This window comes from Vombatus ursinus, unplaced genomic scaffold (assembly GCF_900497805.2).
Source record: "Vombatus ursinus unplaced genomic scaffold, bare-nosed wombat genome assembly UNPS02014812.1, whole genome shotgun sequence".
Taxonomy (NCBI): Eukaryota; Metazoa; Chordata; class Mammalia; order Diprotodontia; family Vombatidae; genus Vombatus; species Vombatus ursinus.
In genome coordinates this window covers 51,695,410-51,711,168 of record NW_020954590.1, presented here as the reverse complement: position 1 = coordinate 51,711,168, position 15,759 = coordinate 51,695,410, and the positions used below count along the sequence as shown (strand labels likewise).

The window sequence follows — 15,759 nt, the reverse complement described above, 5'->3', positions numbered from 1 at the left end:
CCAAAGCCAGTACTACATCACAAAGCAGTTTCCCATAGCACATGATAAAGAGCAGAGCAACATGGGAGACGACCCCATGCAGAGGAGTATGCTAGAGAAGATAAAGAGCCAGGTACTGAAAATGACATGAACAATATATAAAGCAGATAACAAAAGGTGACATTTATCACCTACTACGATACGAACAGTAATAGTTTTAATAAAATTTAAAGCACACACACACACATAAATGAACTGATCACATTATAAAATGTCCAGTATGTACAAATGCACACATAGCCGATTAAATGCACACACGCACATACAAGATAAATAGATGGATGAATCTGTTCATTTCCCTAGTGTGGATCATTTCCCTCCTCTTTGAACTGCAGAACTTAATCCCTTAAATCTTTCTAATTCTGTTACTATTTCTCATTCTCAGTAGAAGATTCAACTGCCTCCTATATCTTCAAGCAATGTCTTTTCTATTCTACCTTTCACAATGAAGTCATCACTGGGGATGAGGTGGTCTACTTAGGCCTACCATGGACATATGCTTATCACTGCTGTTTGGGTCATCCATAAGTTTGATTCTTCAGAGATTGTGCTGTTCTAGGACTCAGAGTTATATAACTTCACTTAAGGAAGGTAGGTCATACTAGGACACACGGAGCATAGAACACTGGGCCTGGAGTCAAGAAGACCTGAACTCAAATACGGCCTCAGATACTAGCTGTGTGACTCTGGGCAAGTCACTGTTTGCCTTGGTTTCTTCAACTGTAAAATGGGAGTGATAATAATAGCACCAACTTCACAGAACTCTTGTGGGGATCAAATGAGATATTTGTAAATCTATTAACACAGTACCTGGCATGTAGTAGGCATTTTATTAAATTAATCCTTATTTCCTCCTTTCTGCATGGTCACTAAAGAAAGCCTATTGAAAATGACACTCCAGAAAAGCTTCTCCCGAGAACTGAGTTAGAGGTCAAGTGACTTATCCAGGGTCACACAGTTAGGAAGTGTCTGAGGTTGGATTTGAACTCAAGTCTTTCTGACTCCTGGTCCAGTGCTCTCTCCACTACACTACTCAGTTACCTAATCGATGAAATAACAAGATGACCAATGAAATGCAATTTGTATTGTCTCTGGCTTTATGATAAAAATGAACTTTGCCAATTTCCTGATTTGCTGCTTAGAGAACCAGCAAGTTGTCCTTCCAAATAACTGTAACTTCTTAGGTCTTATTTCATTTATATGAAGAATATCCACATGGATATCAATAACAACAAATATTTATTTAGCATTTACTATGTGCAAAGCACTGGGGCTATAAAGGTAAAAACCCACAGCCCTGCCCTCTGGGCTCACATTCTAATAAAAGAGACGGACAACAAGCAAACAACTCTGTACATACAATATACATAAAGAATAGACAGAAGATCATCTGAAAGGGAAGGGACTAGTATTGATTGGGGACTAAGAAAAGCTCTTTGTATAGGGTGGAATTTAGGGTGAGACTTAGAGCAGAATTGTGGATTAGTATCAACTATAGCATCAACTCACTGGTTATTTGATAAAGAACACACTAAGAGTTCTAAAAGTTAGATGAGTTTATTCTTAGCATTCTCTGTTCCACCATTTAAGCACCGTCACTGCATGGACCTAAATGGGTCACTCTGCATTGAAAACCAATATGTACTTTTTTCCCCTGGTTCATCTAAGTTAAAAAATTAATCATGTGATGACCAACCTTCTGACAATGAGCCTTTAAATAACAGTAGGTCTGAAACCAGAGGTCACAGCTTTTGTAAGCGTTAACTTCATGACTTGTAGTCAGTACATTAGAGAGGCAGTTTTGGTGTAGTGGAAAGAGCCAAGCTTAGGGTCATAAGGCCTTTGCTCAAATCTTGCTGCCAACACATACTGCCTGCGGGACTAGGAGCAAGCAAGTCACTTCAACCAAGCCTTAATTTTCTTATCTGTAAGTGGGGATGCTTGCAGTACCTAGTTCCCTGAGTTGCTGTAAGGCTTAAATGAGATAACTTACACAAAGAACTTTATAAACCTTAATGTGTTATGTAAATGTCAGCGATTGTAAGTCCCTTTCTAAGGTTCCTTCCAGATCTAAACCCATGATCCTGGGTTCTCAGGCACCAGACTCCTAGGATGTCACTGGGTCTCTAGTTGGAGCTTCCCCAATTAAGTAGAACCTTTAGTAAAAAAGCTGGTTATGGTAGTACAGCCTTCAAGAGCCCCATTTCAGCTTCACATCAGGAAGCTGCATCAGAATAATACTTTTGTGGAGAGTGTCATATATAATACATTTTAAAATAATTTTCCAAGGTCACAAATAGTACTAAGAGCAAAATTCTAGCCTCAACGTATTTGACTTTAAATCTAATAAACTAACAAATTCAGCTACAGCAGAGGTATCCAATTTATAGACCACAAAACTCCAGGTGCTGCTCAAACCAGATTAAAATGTAATTAGGAAGCCTTTAAAGAAATAAATAAAAATATAATACAACATAGATAATGTTAATGTGTGGTTATTTAAGTCAATATGTGACCCACAGGGATCCATTTCTATTTGAGTTTGGCATCAATGAGCTACAGCATAGGTTAACTAAATAATGAAGACATTCTATTGTTCCAACATAAAACATTCTAAGTGATTATAGTTTTGATTTAAGTGATTCAATTACACAAAATTCTCCATAGATCCTTACCATTTGTACACAAAGGGTGCTCCAAATCACTATGAGTTTGCTCTATATATCGGACATGTAGGTTCTCCTTCTTTCTTCGCAGTCGGTTAAGTCCAGGAAATGAGAAAGTCAATATAGGTGAATCAGGGATAACTTCCTCCTCAGGCTCTGCTGCTTTATGCTGTTTCTTCCTGATGGGGTCAGGGCATGAAGTCAATATAAAGAAGCCTATATCAGAAAATCTAATAATGCCTGCTACCTGCCCACCCCCTACCTGCTTTCACACCTTGATTTCTGTTGTTAACATTACCATCATTCTAGCCAGCCAATCATTTCTGACTTTTCGCCTCTCATTCTTTTTCACACTGCTCCAACAAAACCAATCATTTGTCAGGCAACCACTTCGGGCTGTTGCTTTTTCATATTTAGCATATTTAACAGCATCCTAATTTGTCTTCCTCCCTTCAATCTATCCCCTCCCTAATTCATCCCTCACGCTGTACGTTAGTAAACTTCCCAGGACCCATCATTCCCTCTACTCATAAATTTTCAACAGTACCCACTGCCTACCAAAGAGAGAGAAAATTCTAATCCTGGTATTTGAGTTCCTCTGCAATCTAGCTCAAGTCTATCTTTATCTTTCTGGCTAACAGTGAAGAATTTATGCTGATCCAATTAAACATACACAGGTCATCCTGTGACTAGTGACATGGTAGAACAAGATTTAGATTGAAGTCTGTGGCCATAAAATAAATGGAGATAAGTAAGCCCACAAGTAGATCTAATATTAATTTCCAAAGAACTAAGAATGGCTAGCTTTAATGATAATATAAGCAATCTCTATTTTAGCGCAGACTAATGTTAAAATATTTTCTGAAAAAAAATAATGAGAATTCTCATTTCTAGATATATTATTAATATAGTTTCATATAAGACAGCATTTAAACTTCATTTCACTATTCTAAAAGTTTAAGTTTTTAAATCTATAGAAAAGCACAGACTAAAATCTCTCTCATGAAAGATAGACTAAAACTGCCTAAAAGGATTTTTTCCTCTAGTAAAGAATTTATACTTTAATTCTACAAATAATTCTGTTTTTCAGAGTTCTGAGCTTTCTAGGAATTCTTTTAAGTGCTATTATCTTTAAATCTCTCTAATTTTAATATCTTTTCTCCATAATTATGTTGTCTTAGGACAAAAAAAAATCACATCAAAACAAGACAAATCACATGAAAAAGGCTTATAGATTATTGGAGCATGAAGTCTACCTGACCTAGCTTTAAACTAATCACATCACAGTCTACTTGCCTGTTAGTCATAAAATTCTATCTGAATCATGAATGAGTCACGAGGAAAAACTGATTCCCTGACAAGGCCAGTCTAGAAGAAGCAGGGCTCTCAGAAGGAAAAAGCTAGCTCTAACCAGAGATTTCTAAACCAGACAAACAACTTGCTAGCTTTGTCCTTCTTTGTCCTTCTGGCACAAAGTGAATAAAAAGGGAAAGGGAAAAGACAACTAACTTTGATAAATGACTACTCTGTTTACAAAAATCTTAGTTCTCATTTTATTTGAGACAAATTCTACTGTAAGTCTCTGCACTTTACGTTTTCTAACTTGCCAAATAAAAGGAAATTGCTTTGAGAGAAGGTAAACAAAGGCAGGTTCATTAAGAAACTCAAAAACTGAGAGGGATTAGATTAACCTCCTACACTGCTGACATCCTAGGTTAAAAAATAGACTTTTGCACTGAGCTCATCCAATTTATATTGATCATAAATCCAAACTCCTAGTGTCTTTATTACTTTTTATAGTCAATTTTTAAAGGATAAAAAAAGTCACTTGTGAGTTGAAAGTGAAGATAAAGCATAAGCTTTCAAACTAACCTGTACAGACACTTTTACAGAGCAGTTAAGTATCAGACATTTTCAAAACATTTACTCAGATCTTTATAGTATCTATATGAGTTTAATTTTAGTTTTGTTCTCAATACCAATTATCACACTTTTGCCTACTATATTTACATGTAGGTGCCATTCGTCTCTTATACTTTTAACAGTAACTACAAGATGTAACACAGTTACAGACATGTGCAATAATGTTCCCTACCAAATGCAACAGATCAGTGGAAAGAGAATCAGGAAGTGCTAATGTCATTACCTATACCTAGTTGAAGGGCAGCTAAATGTGCAGTGGACAGAATGCTGGGCCTGAAGTCAGGAAGACTCATCTTTCTGAGTTTAATTATGGCCTCAGACACTAGCTGTATGACCCTGAGCAAGTCACTTAACTCTATTTGCCTCAATTTCATCATCTGTAAAATGAGCTGGAGAAGGAAACGGCAAATCATTCCAGTATCTTTGCCAAGAAAAACCCAAACGGGGTCACTGAGAGTTGGACGCAACTGAAAACCACTGAACACATACTCTTAAACGACAATTTCAGCCATCCCTCTGCTAATATCATCTTTCCCTTACTACCTCCTTCCTTTATCTGACACTAACGATTCCCCACCTTTAATTTCCATTCAATATTTTCAGTTGGATGATGATAGTAAATATAATAGCCTAAATGGGATATAGAAATCTATGCTGCCCTACAGGAAAATAGAAGGGGAAGGGAATAAGAGAAAGGGTGGTGGAGGTGAAAGAAAAGAGGGCAGATTAGGGGAAGGGGTATTCAGAATGCATGCTGTCTTGGGGTGACGGAAGGGATGAGATGGGGAGAAAATTTGGAATTCAAAATCTTGTGGAAATGAATGTTAAAAATAAAAATTAATTAATCAATTTAAAAGAAAAAAGAAATTCTCTTGGCAAAAGAAAACCAAAGGAAACAGGCTAAACAGTAGTTATCTCTTGTAGATAGATAGATAGATAGATAGATAGATGGATGGATGCATACATATATACCATGGAATATTATAGTCTATTTTTTGGCCAATTGCATAATATTAGAGAGGGATCTACTGTAGAACACCATTTGTGAAAGCTCCCTTATTTCTTACTAATATTCTTATCAAGTATGCCCTTGACATATGTGTATTATATCCCCACAGAAATTTTATACAGATAGAAAAGTAAGTATATATGTCAGTAGTTGTTGTTTTCCTGATTGCCTTTGTGGTTTCTGTTGTTATAAATAAAGTCTAAGATTTTTTCCAAAAAAGAAAAAAATATGATAGCCTAAACAGCATAAAATCGGGAAAACTCAAAATCCTACTATTACTACTGATCTAAGACAAAATTGGTATAGACTTTAATGAAAGCCATGAGACCCAGGGCTTAGAAGCTGCAACACTTGTAATAGTTAAGAAACTGTCTCCATCAGTTGCCCTAAAGCATTTAGAGCAACTTATTTTATTATAGGAATGCATACCCACCAAAAAAAAAAAACTCCTTAAAGCACATGAAAAACCAATGTGGACCCAAACCTAATGATTATTGCTATATGTTTTATGGAAACTAAGTTCTAATTTTATAAAAGTGAATGTTGAATATTAAAAATTAATTAATTAATAATGTAAGTGGGCAATATTTAACAAAACAAATAAAATACAATAAAATATAGATAATGTTAACATATAGTTTTCCAAGTCAAAATGTGTTTCACTGGGATCCTTATGTTCAGTTTAGTGGTCCCCATTCCTATGTGAGTTTGAGACTACTGCTTTAAATAATGATTAAATATTAAGGGTCTTAAAAAAAAAAGAAACTAAGTTCTAAAAGAAGGAACCCTTAAATGTTTCAAGAATTATAAACAAGATATCTTAAATCAGTGAGACATTACAAGGCTTGTTTTTATCTCCCCATTAGAATAAAATAATATATGGTCTGATTTAGAGAAATCAAAATTAGACAAATTGTATACAACTGCCATCAGAATAAAAATATCTTTGAAGTAGTTTAATAAGTCAAATGATTATATCCTAGATAAACTCCCTACAATTACTGTCCTAAATAAACCTTATGTATTCACAATACACATACACACACACACATTCAAAACTGAAGAAGATATTGTAAAAGAAATTTAGTATAGTTACTCACTCAATTTTCTGATGTAGTTGCTCTGAAAGTTTTTTGTTTTCTTCTTGTAAGGCATTCTTATCATTCACTGAAATATTTTGGGAAAAGAAGCCATATAAGAAATTGAAATCTAACAAAATAAACTGGCAATCATGGGAAAATATGCATTACTAGATAACTGCTGGTTTATTGATTTATGCTAGATTTTTCCTAACTCTTCAGTTAGGACAATGTCAGTTAAACTTATTAATTATACTGTGCAAAATTAATTTGTTACCAGGTACTGATGATTACGTCTGAAGTTTCATGACTGCTATGTAACTGATTAACTGATGATTTTATGTACTGCTTGGGGACCAAAAAGAAAAAGCACTTAATGTGCAAAGGAGTTTATCATTATTCATGCTGAGGATAAGAAGGAAGTGGAAAACATTCCATTTGGTTACTCATTCCATTTAATTTCCAAGCGCCTTACCTCCTCAGATAGAATACATGAATTTTAGTGATAGATATAACAGATGAAACCAGAGACATGGTTTCACTTGTCAGGGATAAAGTAAAGGAAGTTTCTGTTCAGGTATGAATTAAACTAGGTGCCTTCGAGGTCCCTTACAATTCTGAGACTCTATAATGAAAACTGTCAGACTAAATCTGATCACAGAAAGTAACACAAAGTAAATACAATTGAAATAAAAAATGATATAGAAACAAGTTAAATGTTATTTCCTGAAAATGATCTCTTCTCTGTTAATGAATGTAAATAATAACAGTAAATAAATTGTATGTACATCAAAGAACTAACTACTTTTTAGAAATTTGACTCATTAAAATTTACTTAGCAATCAATACCCAATGCTGAAACAATGATCTATCTTGGAGCTACAATTCTCTGCTACGTTCAGCAAGAATATGTTAGCAACACTTATCTCTGCTTGTGTTATGAAGCTACTAATGTGGAAAAAGTTAGATTACAGTAAATACCAACAATACAAGCTTTAAGACTAGGTTGCTTCAAAAGTCTATTAGTAAACCAGTGGTTTGAAACTTGGATTACATTTTCCTATCAGTAAAATAACAATATAAATGATGGATAAGTTTCCAGGCTAGCCCATAAAGGCCAATTTTAGTCCATAGTACATGTGAAGTGAATGTGCTGGAAGTAGAAAATTAGTATTATTTTAACTGTTGCATTTAATACTGAATCTATGGAAAAATACATTTGAATGACTACACATATCCCCATGCTTTGCCAGCTAGATTGGCTTCTCCCAAATAGGAGAATAGTTGAGAATGCTGGGAGCAGACCCAGGTAATCTGGTAACTCCATCTCTACACTTCATTCAGTTTTTACAAAACAACTACAATGTATGAGAAAGGATAGTGCTTTGGAGCATTCAAATCCCGGGTACTTGTAATGGAGAGGAAAGCACACATGCTCCCCAAAATACAAATCTGTCAATCTCTCTCCCTCACATACACACATATACTCTCCTATTTCTATGTAAAGGATTCCTTCCTTCTCTCACCTGATTTCTATCTGCAGACTCACAAATGTATTTTAAAAGGCAATAGTTAAATAACATTACCAATTTACTAACAAGTTTTAATACTGTATCATCTTACATTGGATATTAAAATTTTGAACAAAGAAAAACTCACTAAGTTCGGTGATAAGTTTAAGATTTTGTTGCCGAATATTTTCAAACTCCTGTTGTTTTTTCCTCATGTGTTCTTCAGTCACTGCACAACGGTCACATAACCCTGCTCTTAACCTATGGAACAGAAATGAAACTTCCCATTGTAAAAATACTTGCATTTAAACTTTAAGATTTTTTCACCTGATGAATTTTAAGTATTCAAAAATGAATTAAATATAAAGTCAAAGACACTAGATAAATTGAAAATGTTTAATAGTTTCATATTCATTTAAAAGTCAGTATCACTAAAGGGCCTGCCTCTGACTCATACTAGCAGTCGTGAACATGGGCAAGTCACTTAATCTCTCAATTCATCAAGCAACTCTCCAAGGCTCTAAGTTACAGATTAGTTGAGTTCTACGCAGGAAGTAGTTTGCCACACCCATGAAATCACATGCCTAGGACAACATTAACAAAGTCTTTGAACATCATCTACATATGTTAGGAACCCTGAATTTTGTTCTATAAGCCTGGCCCATTTTGGATATATATATATATAGCCAAGAGGCTTTATATATTGAAGAAAAGCATCTTATTTTACCTATGGAGGTTGTTTCCACAGCAAATTCCAAGCCCAATATTACAGCAAGACTACAGTATATAATATTAAATTTAAAAAATTTTTTAAAGAGAAGCTTTACCCTTATGTTTTTAGTACCCATCATATCACCAAATATCAGCTGCCTAAAAACCAAACTTATTACCTTTGTCATCAAATAAATCTTTATTACGAAGAGTAAGAATAAGCCGTTGTCATTATCAAGCCACAGAAAAAACACTTGAGTTGCGTTCAGCAATTTTCTACATTGGTCACTAAGACTGGACTCCTAATGGATATACCTTCCATAATTCCAGTGGCCACATACTGAACTACCATGATAAACTCTTCTTTTTCTATAAATAGATCATGACTGGTCATTTGCTTGATCCTTCTTTGCTGAATGAATGAATGAGCATTTATTAAGTGCTTCCATGTACTTGTGCCAAGAACTAGGTTAAGTGCTGGGGATACTTCCAAGAAGCTCCAACTCTAATTGAGAGAGACAACACATAAAATAAAGTTTAGTTGCAGAGTAGATATTCATGTAGATGTTACCCATAGGGAGGCTTTTGATTTCATTTTTCAATCTTAGCCACTTCATTTTTGGCTACATTGGACAAATATAGAGGCAAGTACCTATTGTTAGCCTTAACTAATTGCTCAAAAGTTACAAGAGTATTTTCAAAACTTCTAAAGACATTTTTATGTGCTCTAATAATCAATCCTCCATGTCTCAGATCCATACCTTTCTCACTATTCATATAGACAACACCCGAATTCAGGTCCTAATCACCTCTCACAATGGCATCCCTAATTAGAAGTCTCCTAACCTAAGTCTCTTCCCATTCCAATCCATCCCTCATACTGATTCCAATGTTACTTTCCTCCACAGAGATCTGATTTCATACTCCCCTACAGTATAAAACTCACTAGTTCCTATAGCCTCTATGATCAAATAGAAAAATTCTATTTGGCTGTTAAAGCTCTTCTCGACCTGATCCCAGTTACTTTTCTAGCCTCCCTGTTCACTTTATGGTACAGCTACGTCCAGATTACTGCAAATAATGAATCCCCTGGAGTGGTCACATGTATTCATATATTTAAATGTATGCTATTTGAAGTTATAGTTATGTAAAATAATTGGTTCCAGCCCAATGGAAATATGTAATACAAATATGAAAAATGTATTCACTGTAGAGGAATCATTTGCACTAATTGCAACCTTCTTTCTGATCTTAACAAGTGGGCTTTTATCTCTGTGTTACAATTCAGTTCAAACACTAACCTCTACAGAAAGCATCTGCTTATCCTCCCAAGCACTAAAGCTCCCTAAACTATTTTTATTTTGTGTTTATTTTTTACACAGACATTCATGCAAATGTTGCTTTCCCCTCTACTAGCTAAGTTCTAGCTATATTTAAATCCCCTGTACCTCGTACCAAGTCTACTACAGAGTAGGAGCTTAATGTTACTGGACTGACTGAATCCTCTTACTTTTTTATGAGAAAGTATTGATCTTTCTATACTAGCTGTAGGGTGAAAGGACCACTCTCGTTAATATTTTATTGGTTTTTGTCAGAATACTTTCAAAATTTCATTTTCCATTTTAAGGTTCCAAAACTGTATTAAGACTGTTATTCTATAAGTGTTAATTGCTTTAAATCTGTTTTTCCTTTTGAGTTTTGATTTAAGGATGATAGTTAAGTTTCCTGACATATACAGACACAACTTTCTCCTTAAAAAGACTTATGCTCAATGTGTCTTAAGGTAAGCAAGGAATTTGTAAATAGTGTCTTCACCAGTTGGTTCGATTCAACCTTACAATTCAAGCCAGAAGCCTTCAGTTTCTCTTTTTCCTTGGCATACATTAAAAATGTTTTACTTCAAGTCCAAATAACAATTTTATGCCATGGGAAAAAGATTCCATGAGATGAAGGATCTGTTTAATATGTTTTTCAGTGCAGTCATGTAACATGACCTCATACATGTACACCAAGTGGTTAACAAGATGGTTTGGTACAACTGCCTCATAAGTCCGGGGGTCATTCGGGACTATTCAGAACAAAGGATAATGGGTTTAATGCAAGGCAAAACCAGAGGCAGCTAGATGGCTCAGTGGATAGAGTACTGGCATGGAGTCAGGAAGATCTAAATTAAAATCCAATCTCAGACACTTGCTAGCTGTGTGACCCTAGGAAGCCATTTAACCTCTGTTTGCCTTAATCCACTGGAGAAGGAAATGGCAAACCACTCCACTTTGCCAAGAAAACCCCACGGAAGGTATTGGAGTGTTATGGTGCATGGAGTCATGAAAAGTTGGACAAGGTTGAACAACTGAACAAAATCAGAATGGGTGTAAACTTTCTCCCTAAAAGATACTAGGTTTTATATTAATTTTTCTCAACATCACTATTATTAGTCTATTTTAAATAGAGAATAGTTTTCTATGTGAACTTCAACCACTCTAAAAGTTCCACTGTAACTTAAATCTATTACAGAGATTCTGATTTTCTTTTTAATGTCACAGATTCCTTTGGAAGTCTAGTGAAGGCCATGAACATCTTCTAAGAAATTTTTAAATGCATAACACATGTAGGATTATAAAGAAAAGAAATTATATTGAAATAATTGTCAAAATATTGAAAAAAAGTTTATAAAACCCAAGTTAAGAATCCATGACCTATTTCATATATTTTGACATGAATAAACCATGAAGACGGAGCTGAGTCAACAGCTTTGAAATCATCAACACATGCACTAAAAAAACCATAAAAACAATGCTTTTGGGTGGCTTGTTCAATAATTACTGATTTGATAAATTGTTCTTTCTTATTCTGAGACTCTTCTGTACATCCTTTTTGTTCCAGAGCCAATATATTGTTTTCCTTCATGTTTATCAATTGGGGGTAAGGTGGGATGATGCAAGATGTGAATCCTTTGTACAAAGTACTTCAACACATAACTGGCCTATATTTGGAGGGGTCACTTGTGTTTTTGTCTTTTGGTAACAGGTCAGTCAAAAAGCATTTACCAAAGTGCTTACTATGTTCTAAGCACCATGCTAAGTTCTGGGGATACAAAGAATGGTGAAAAAAGGGTCCCTGCCCACCCATTTGAGTGGGGGAACAGAGCTTGTAAATAACTAGGTACATACACGATGATAGTAGATGAAATGAAAGGCAGCTCAAGGGTGACAGGGAAAGGACGCCTGGAGAGGCAGGGCTTGAGCAGAAATCTTAAAAGAAGCCATGGAAACTAAGAAGTGGAAGTAAAAAATAGCATTCCAGATCAAAGGGATAGCCAGTGCAAAGACAAAGAGATGAGAGACAGCCAGTGTAGTTGGATAGTAAAGTGTATGGAGTAGAGTGGATATAAGAAGGTGGGAAAGATAGAAACAGACCATGTTATTAAAAGCTTTAAATGCCAAACATAGAAAACTAGTGAAATTTACTAGAAGTGAGTGGGTAAGAGTGTGTGTGTGTGTAGAATTGGGGGGGTTGAGTTGGGCGCAGGGGAGAATGGAAGGGGCGGAGTGGGGTGACAAAGGCAAATCCATTTTTTAGCAAAATCATGTAGGCAGCTGAATAAAGGATGGATGGGAGAGGGAAAGGTTAGAAGCAGAGAGAACAATTAAACGGCTATTGCAACAGCCTGTGCAAGAGGTGATAAGGATGGTCTGAACTAGGGTAAGGAGTTGCGTAAGTAGAGAGAAGGGCATATATACAAGTGATATTGTGAAGGTAGAAATGCTGACACTTGGCAATGGACTGGATACATGTAGGGTAAGTGAGAAAGTAAGCTGTCATCCTCTTTATTTATGTCATTAAATATTTTCCAATTACATTTAAAAAACATTTTAGCATTCATTTTAAAAAATTTTAAGTCCCAAATTTTCTTCCTCTTTTCTATCCTTCTCCCTACCCCCCACCCCTTGAGAAGGCAAGCAGCATGATATCAATTAGACATATGAAGATGTACAAAACATATTTTCACATTGGCCTTGATGCAAAAGAACACACACACATGAAAAATCAAGTGGAAAAAAGTATGCTTCAATCTGCACTATGTGTTCATCAGTTCTGTCTCTGGAGGTGGACAGCATTTTTCATCATGGGTCCTATGAAACTGTCTTGGATTATCTTGATCAGAGTAACTAAGTCTTTCACAGTTGATCATTGTTGTAACATTGCTGTTACTCTATTCAATACTCTCCTACTCACTTTACTTTGCATTAATTCATATAAGATTTCTTAGGTTTTTCTAAAACCATCCTAACTCATCATTTCTTACAGAACAATAGTAGTTCATTACAATCATATACCACAACTTGTTTAGCCATCTCCAAATTGATGGGCCTAGCCTCTTAATTTCCAGTTCTTTGCCACCACAAAAAGAGATGCTATAATTTTTTTTTTAATAAATAGGTCCTTTCCTCTTTTATTTGATGCTTTGGAATATAAATAGACCTAGCAGAGGTTAATGGTCAAATGGTATGCAGATTTTGACAACCTTTTGGGCTTACTTGTCCAGAATGGTTAGGCCAGCTCACAGCTTCACCAACAGCACATTGATGTCCCTATTTTTCCTTATTACCTCCAGCTGTCATCCTCTTTATAAAATTTAAAAAAAAAAAGTGGTTTGAGTCTGAAAGGAAACACTTTGACAGAAAGTCATGTGCCATGGGGAAATATTTGAGCCAACAATTACAGATTTTATATAGCTATTCTGCTTCAGTTTTGTAGAGAAGTCAGTTTCATTTATGTAAACTGCTTTTTGGTTCATTATATTACACTGTGTGCATTTTATTTTGCATTTGATTCAATCTGAGTTTTTGTCATGTTGGAATTCTTGTAAACATATAGATGCCCAGAAATTTTCAACATTACACTTCTTCAAAGGGCACTCTCTCTCTAAAGATTTCATTGGTTCTTGAAGTCAAGTTTTTGACAGATGTTGAACTGCTGATTTTGTTCTTTGCATCAGCTTGAGTCCTTGTGCTGCCTCACAATTTTGACCTTTACTTTAAATTGTTTATTAAGGGAATCTAGAAGTTCTAAAACACTTTTGTTTTCTAGATTCTATTTAAGACTCCTAGAATTCTCTTTCCAGGTTCTATGGCTTTTTGGGTTACCTTTAATTGTATAAAATGGTACTGAAGTTTTCTACTGCAAACATAAACTAGATATTGTTTCAATCTTCCAAAGCTTTTCCTCAGGTCTTCAAAAGTTTTCTCAAGCCACTCCTGCTATGATGGGTGTTTTGGCACCTGTCTTTATCTGTATTCTTGGATAGCTTCACCTTTCCTCCTACAGTTCTTACCAAGGTAATTGTCACATTATATTGTTGTGTGCAGGTTTTGAAATGTTTTTACAGTTTCTGTTAAATAATTTGGGCATATTAATGATGGTTATGGCAAAGACTAAATCTTAAAAATTATTTTGGTACAGTTGGTCTGATAATTGGTTTTGTGTCAAAAAAGGACATTTCAAAATTCCAGTATGCCTACCTTCTCTTAAAAATCATTTGAGACACTGGTCTCAAAATGACATTTTGTCAAGCATTTCATTATTAACAAGAATTTAAAAAATTTGTGCTAAGTGAAGATTTTCAGTGACCCTGGTTATGTTCTTCAACATTTCCATCTTCAAGTTTTAGTAACTCCTCAGTGTCACCTTATTTTGGCTAATGTGGGCTTGGTGATGAAATTATTTCTTACAACTGCCCCTGTATTGGTCTGCAAAAATTGATGTATAACTTGGAACTGAAGGCATTACTGACTTTTAAAGAGAAGCATAAAACCTTGCCTATAACCAGTAAGATCTGCCTCCAGGAATTATTACTGTTAATGTTGACAACAACCAATAACTACTTCACTCCATTAACCTATGCTGCCTCTCTCTGAATAAATGTGGAGTGCTACAGATGGTATTGGACCTAGGTTCTAGTCCTAACTCTGCCATTCAACTATTTTAATTTCCTCATTTGTAAAATAACAGATTTTGAACTAGATTATTAGAAAGACTCTTTTATTACTAACATTATATTATTCCAATTTTCCAGCTACTCTCTAAAAATTCCCTCAAAATCCAGGTATAATACTTGGAAAAGAAACATCAAAACTAATCTTGGACAAAGTTTGGTAAATATGAGAAATCACTGGGAAAAATTCTCATTCCAATGCCTATTTTGTTATAATTAATTTGGTAAGAATTAAACAAGTTGCCTGAAAACAATGTAACATTTATAGTGCCATCATTGAGGCACTAGACACTTCTAACTCATTTCTATACTCATGGCTTATTCATGTATTATAAATATATAAATAAAACCAAGCATAGTAGAAATGTTAGTGCATTTGAAATCCATACAGAAAACTTTTCTGTATTTAAAAACATGCCACCAATACAACGATGTCAATGGTGTCCCTTAAAGTAGCTTAAAACTACACTAAGACCTTTGGGACACTCTATATAAAGCATGGTATGTTTCTGTTTAAATTCATTATGGTTTTACCTTGTCTTAAATCCATTATCATGTCTCCTAAATATAATTAAATGGTTTCCAAATTTGTGAGGTAGCTGCATTAAAATATCTTTGGAACCACTTGAGGTACAAGGTTAATGTTAGGTTATATGACTATTCCCTATAACTGACACTCCCTTTGCTACTTTGGGGCATTTGTATCAGGGAATGCCATCTGTCTGCAATACCCTCCTCTCCCTGGCTCTGCTTTGTAGAATTCCTCACTTTCTTCAAAGCACAGCTTGGGTGCCATCTTCTACTCCTAAGCGTTTCTTGATACTTG

At 35.1% G+C, this 15,759-nt stretch overlaps 1 protein-coding gene across 3 annotated transcripts in view; it reads right to left on the bottom strand.

The window, feature by feature from the left end:
* The window catches only part of LOC114054250 (DNA endonuclease RBBP8-like), a 122,035-nt gene that overhangs the window by 43,747 nt on the left and 62,529 nt on the right, over nucleotides 1-15,759 (bottom strand). For all 3 annotated transcript variants that reach the window (XM_027877428.1, XM_027877427.1, XM_027877426.1), the window contains exons 5-7: nucleotides 8,376-8,488; nucleotides 6,738-6,804; nucleotides 2,715-2,884 (exon numbers count right to left, since the gene is read on the bottom strand). In XM_027877428.1, coding sequence (XP_027733229.1) covers nucleotides 2,715-2,884; nucleotides 6,738-6,804; nucleotides 8,376-8,488 — 350 coding nt within the window. The remainder of the gene's footprint in view (nucleotides 1-2,714; nucleotides 2,885-6,737; nucleotides 6,805-8,375; nucleotides 8,489-15,759) is intronic.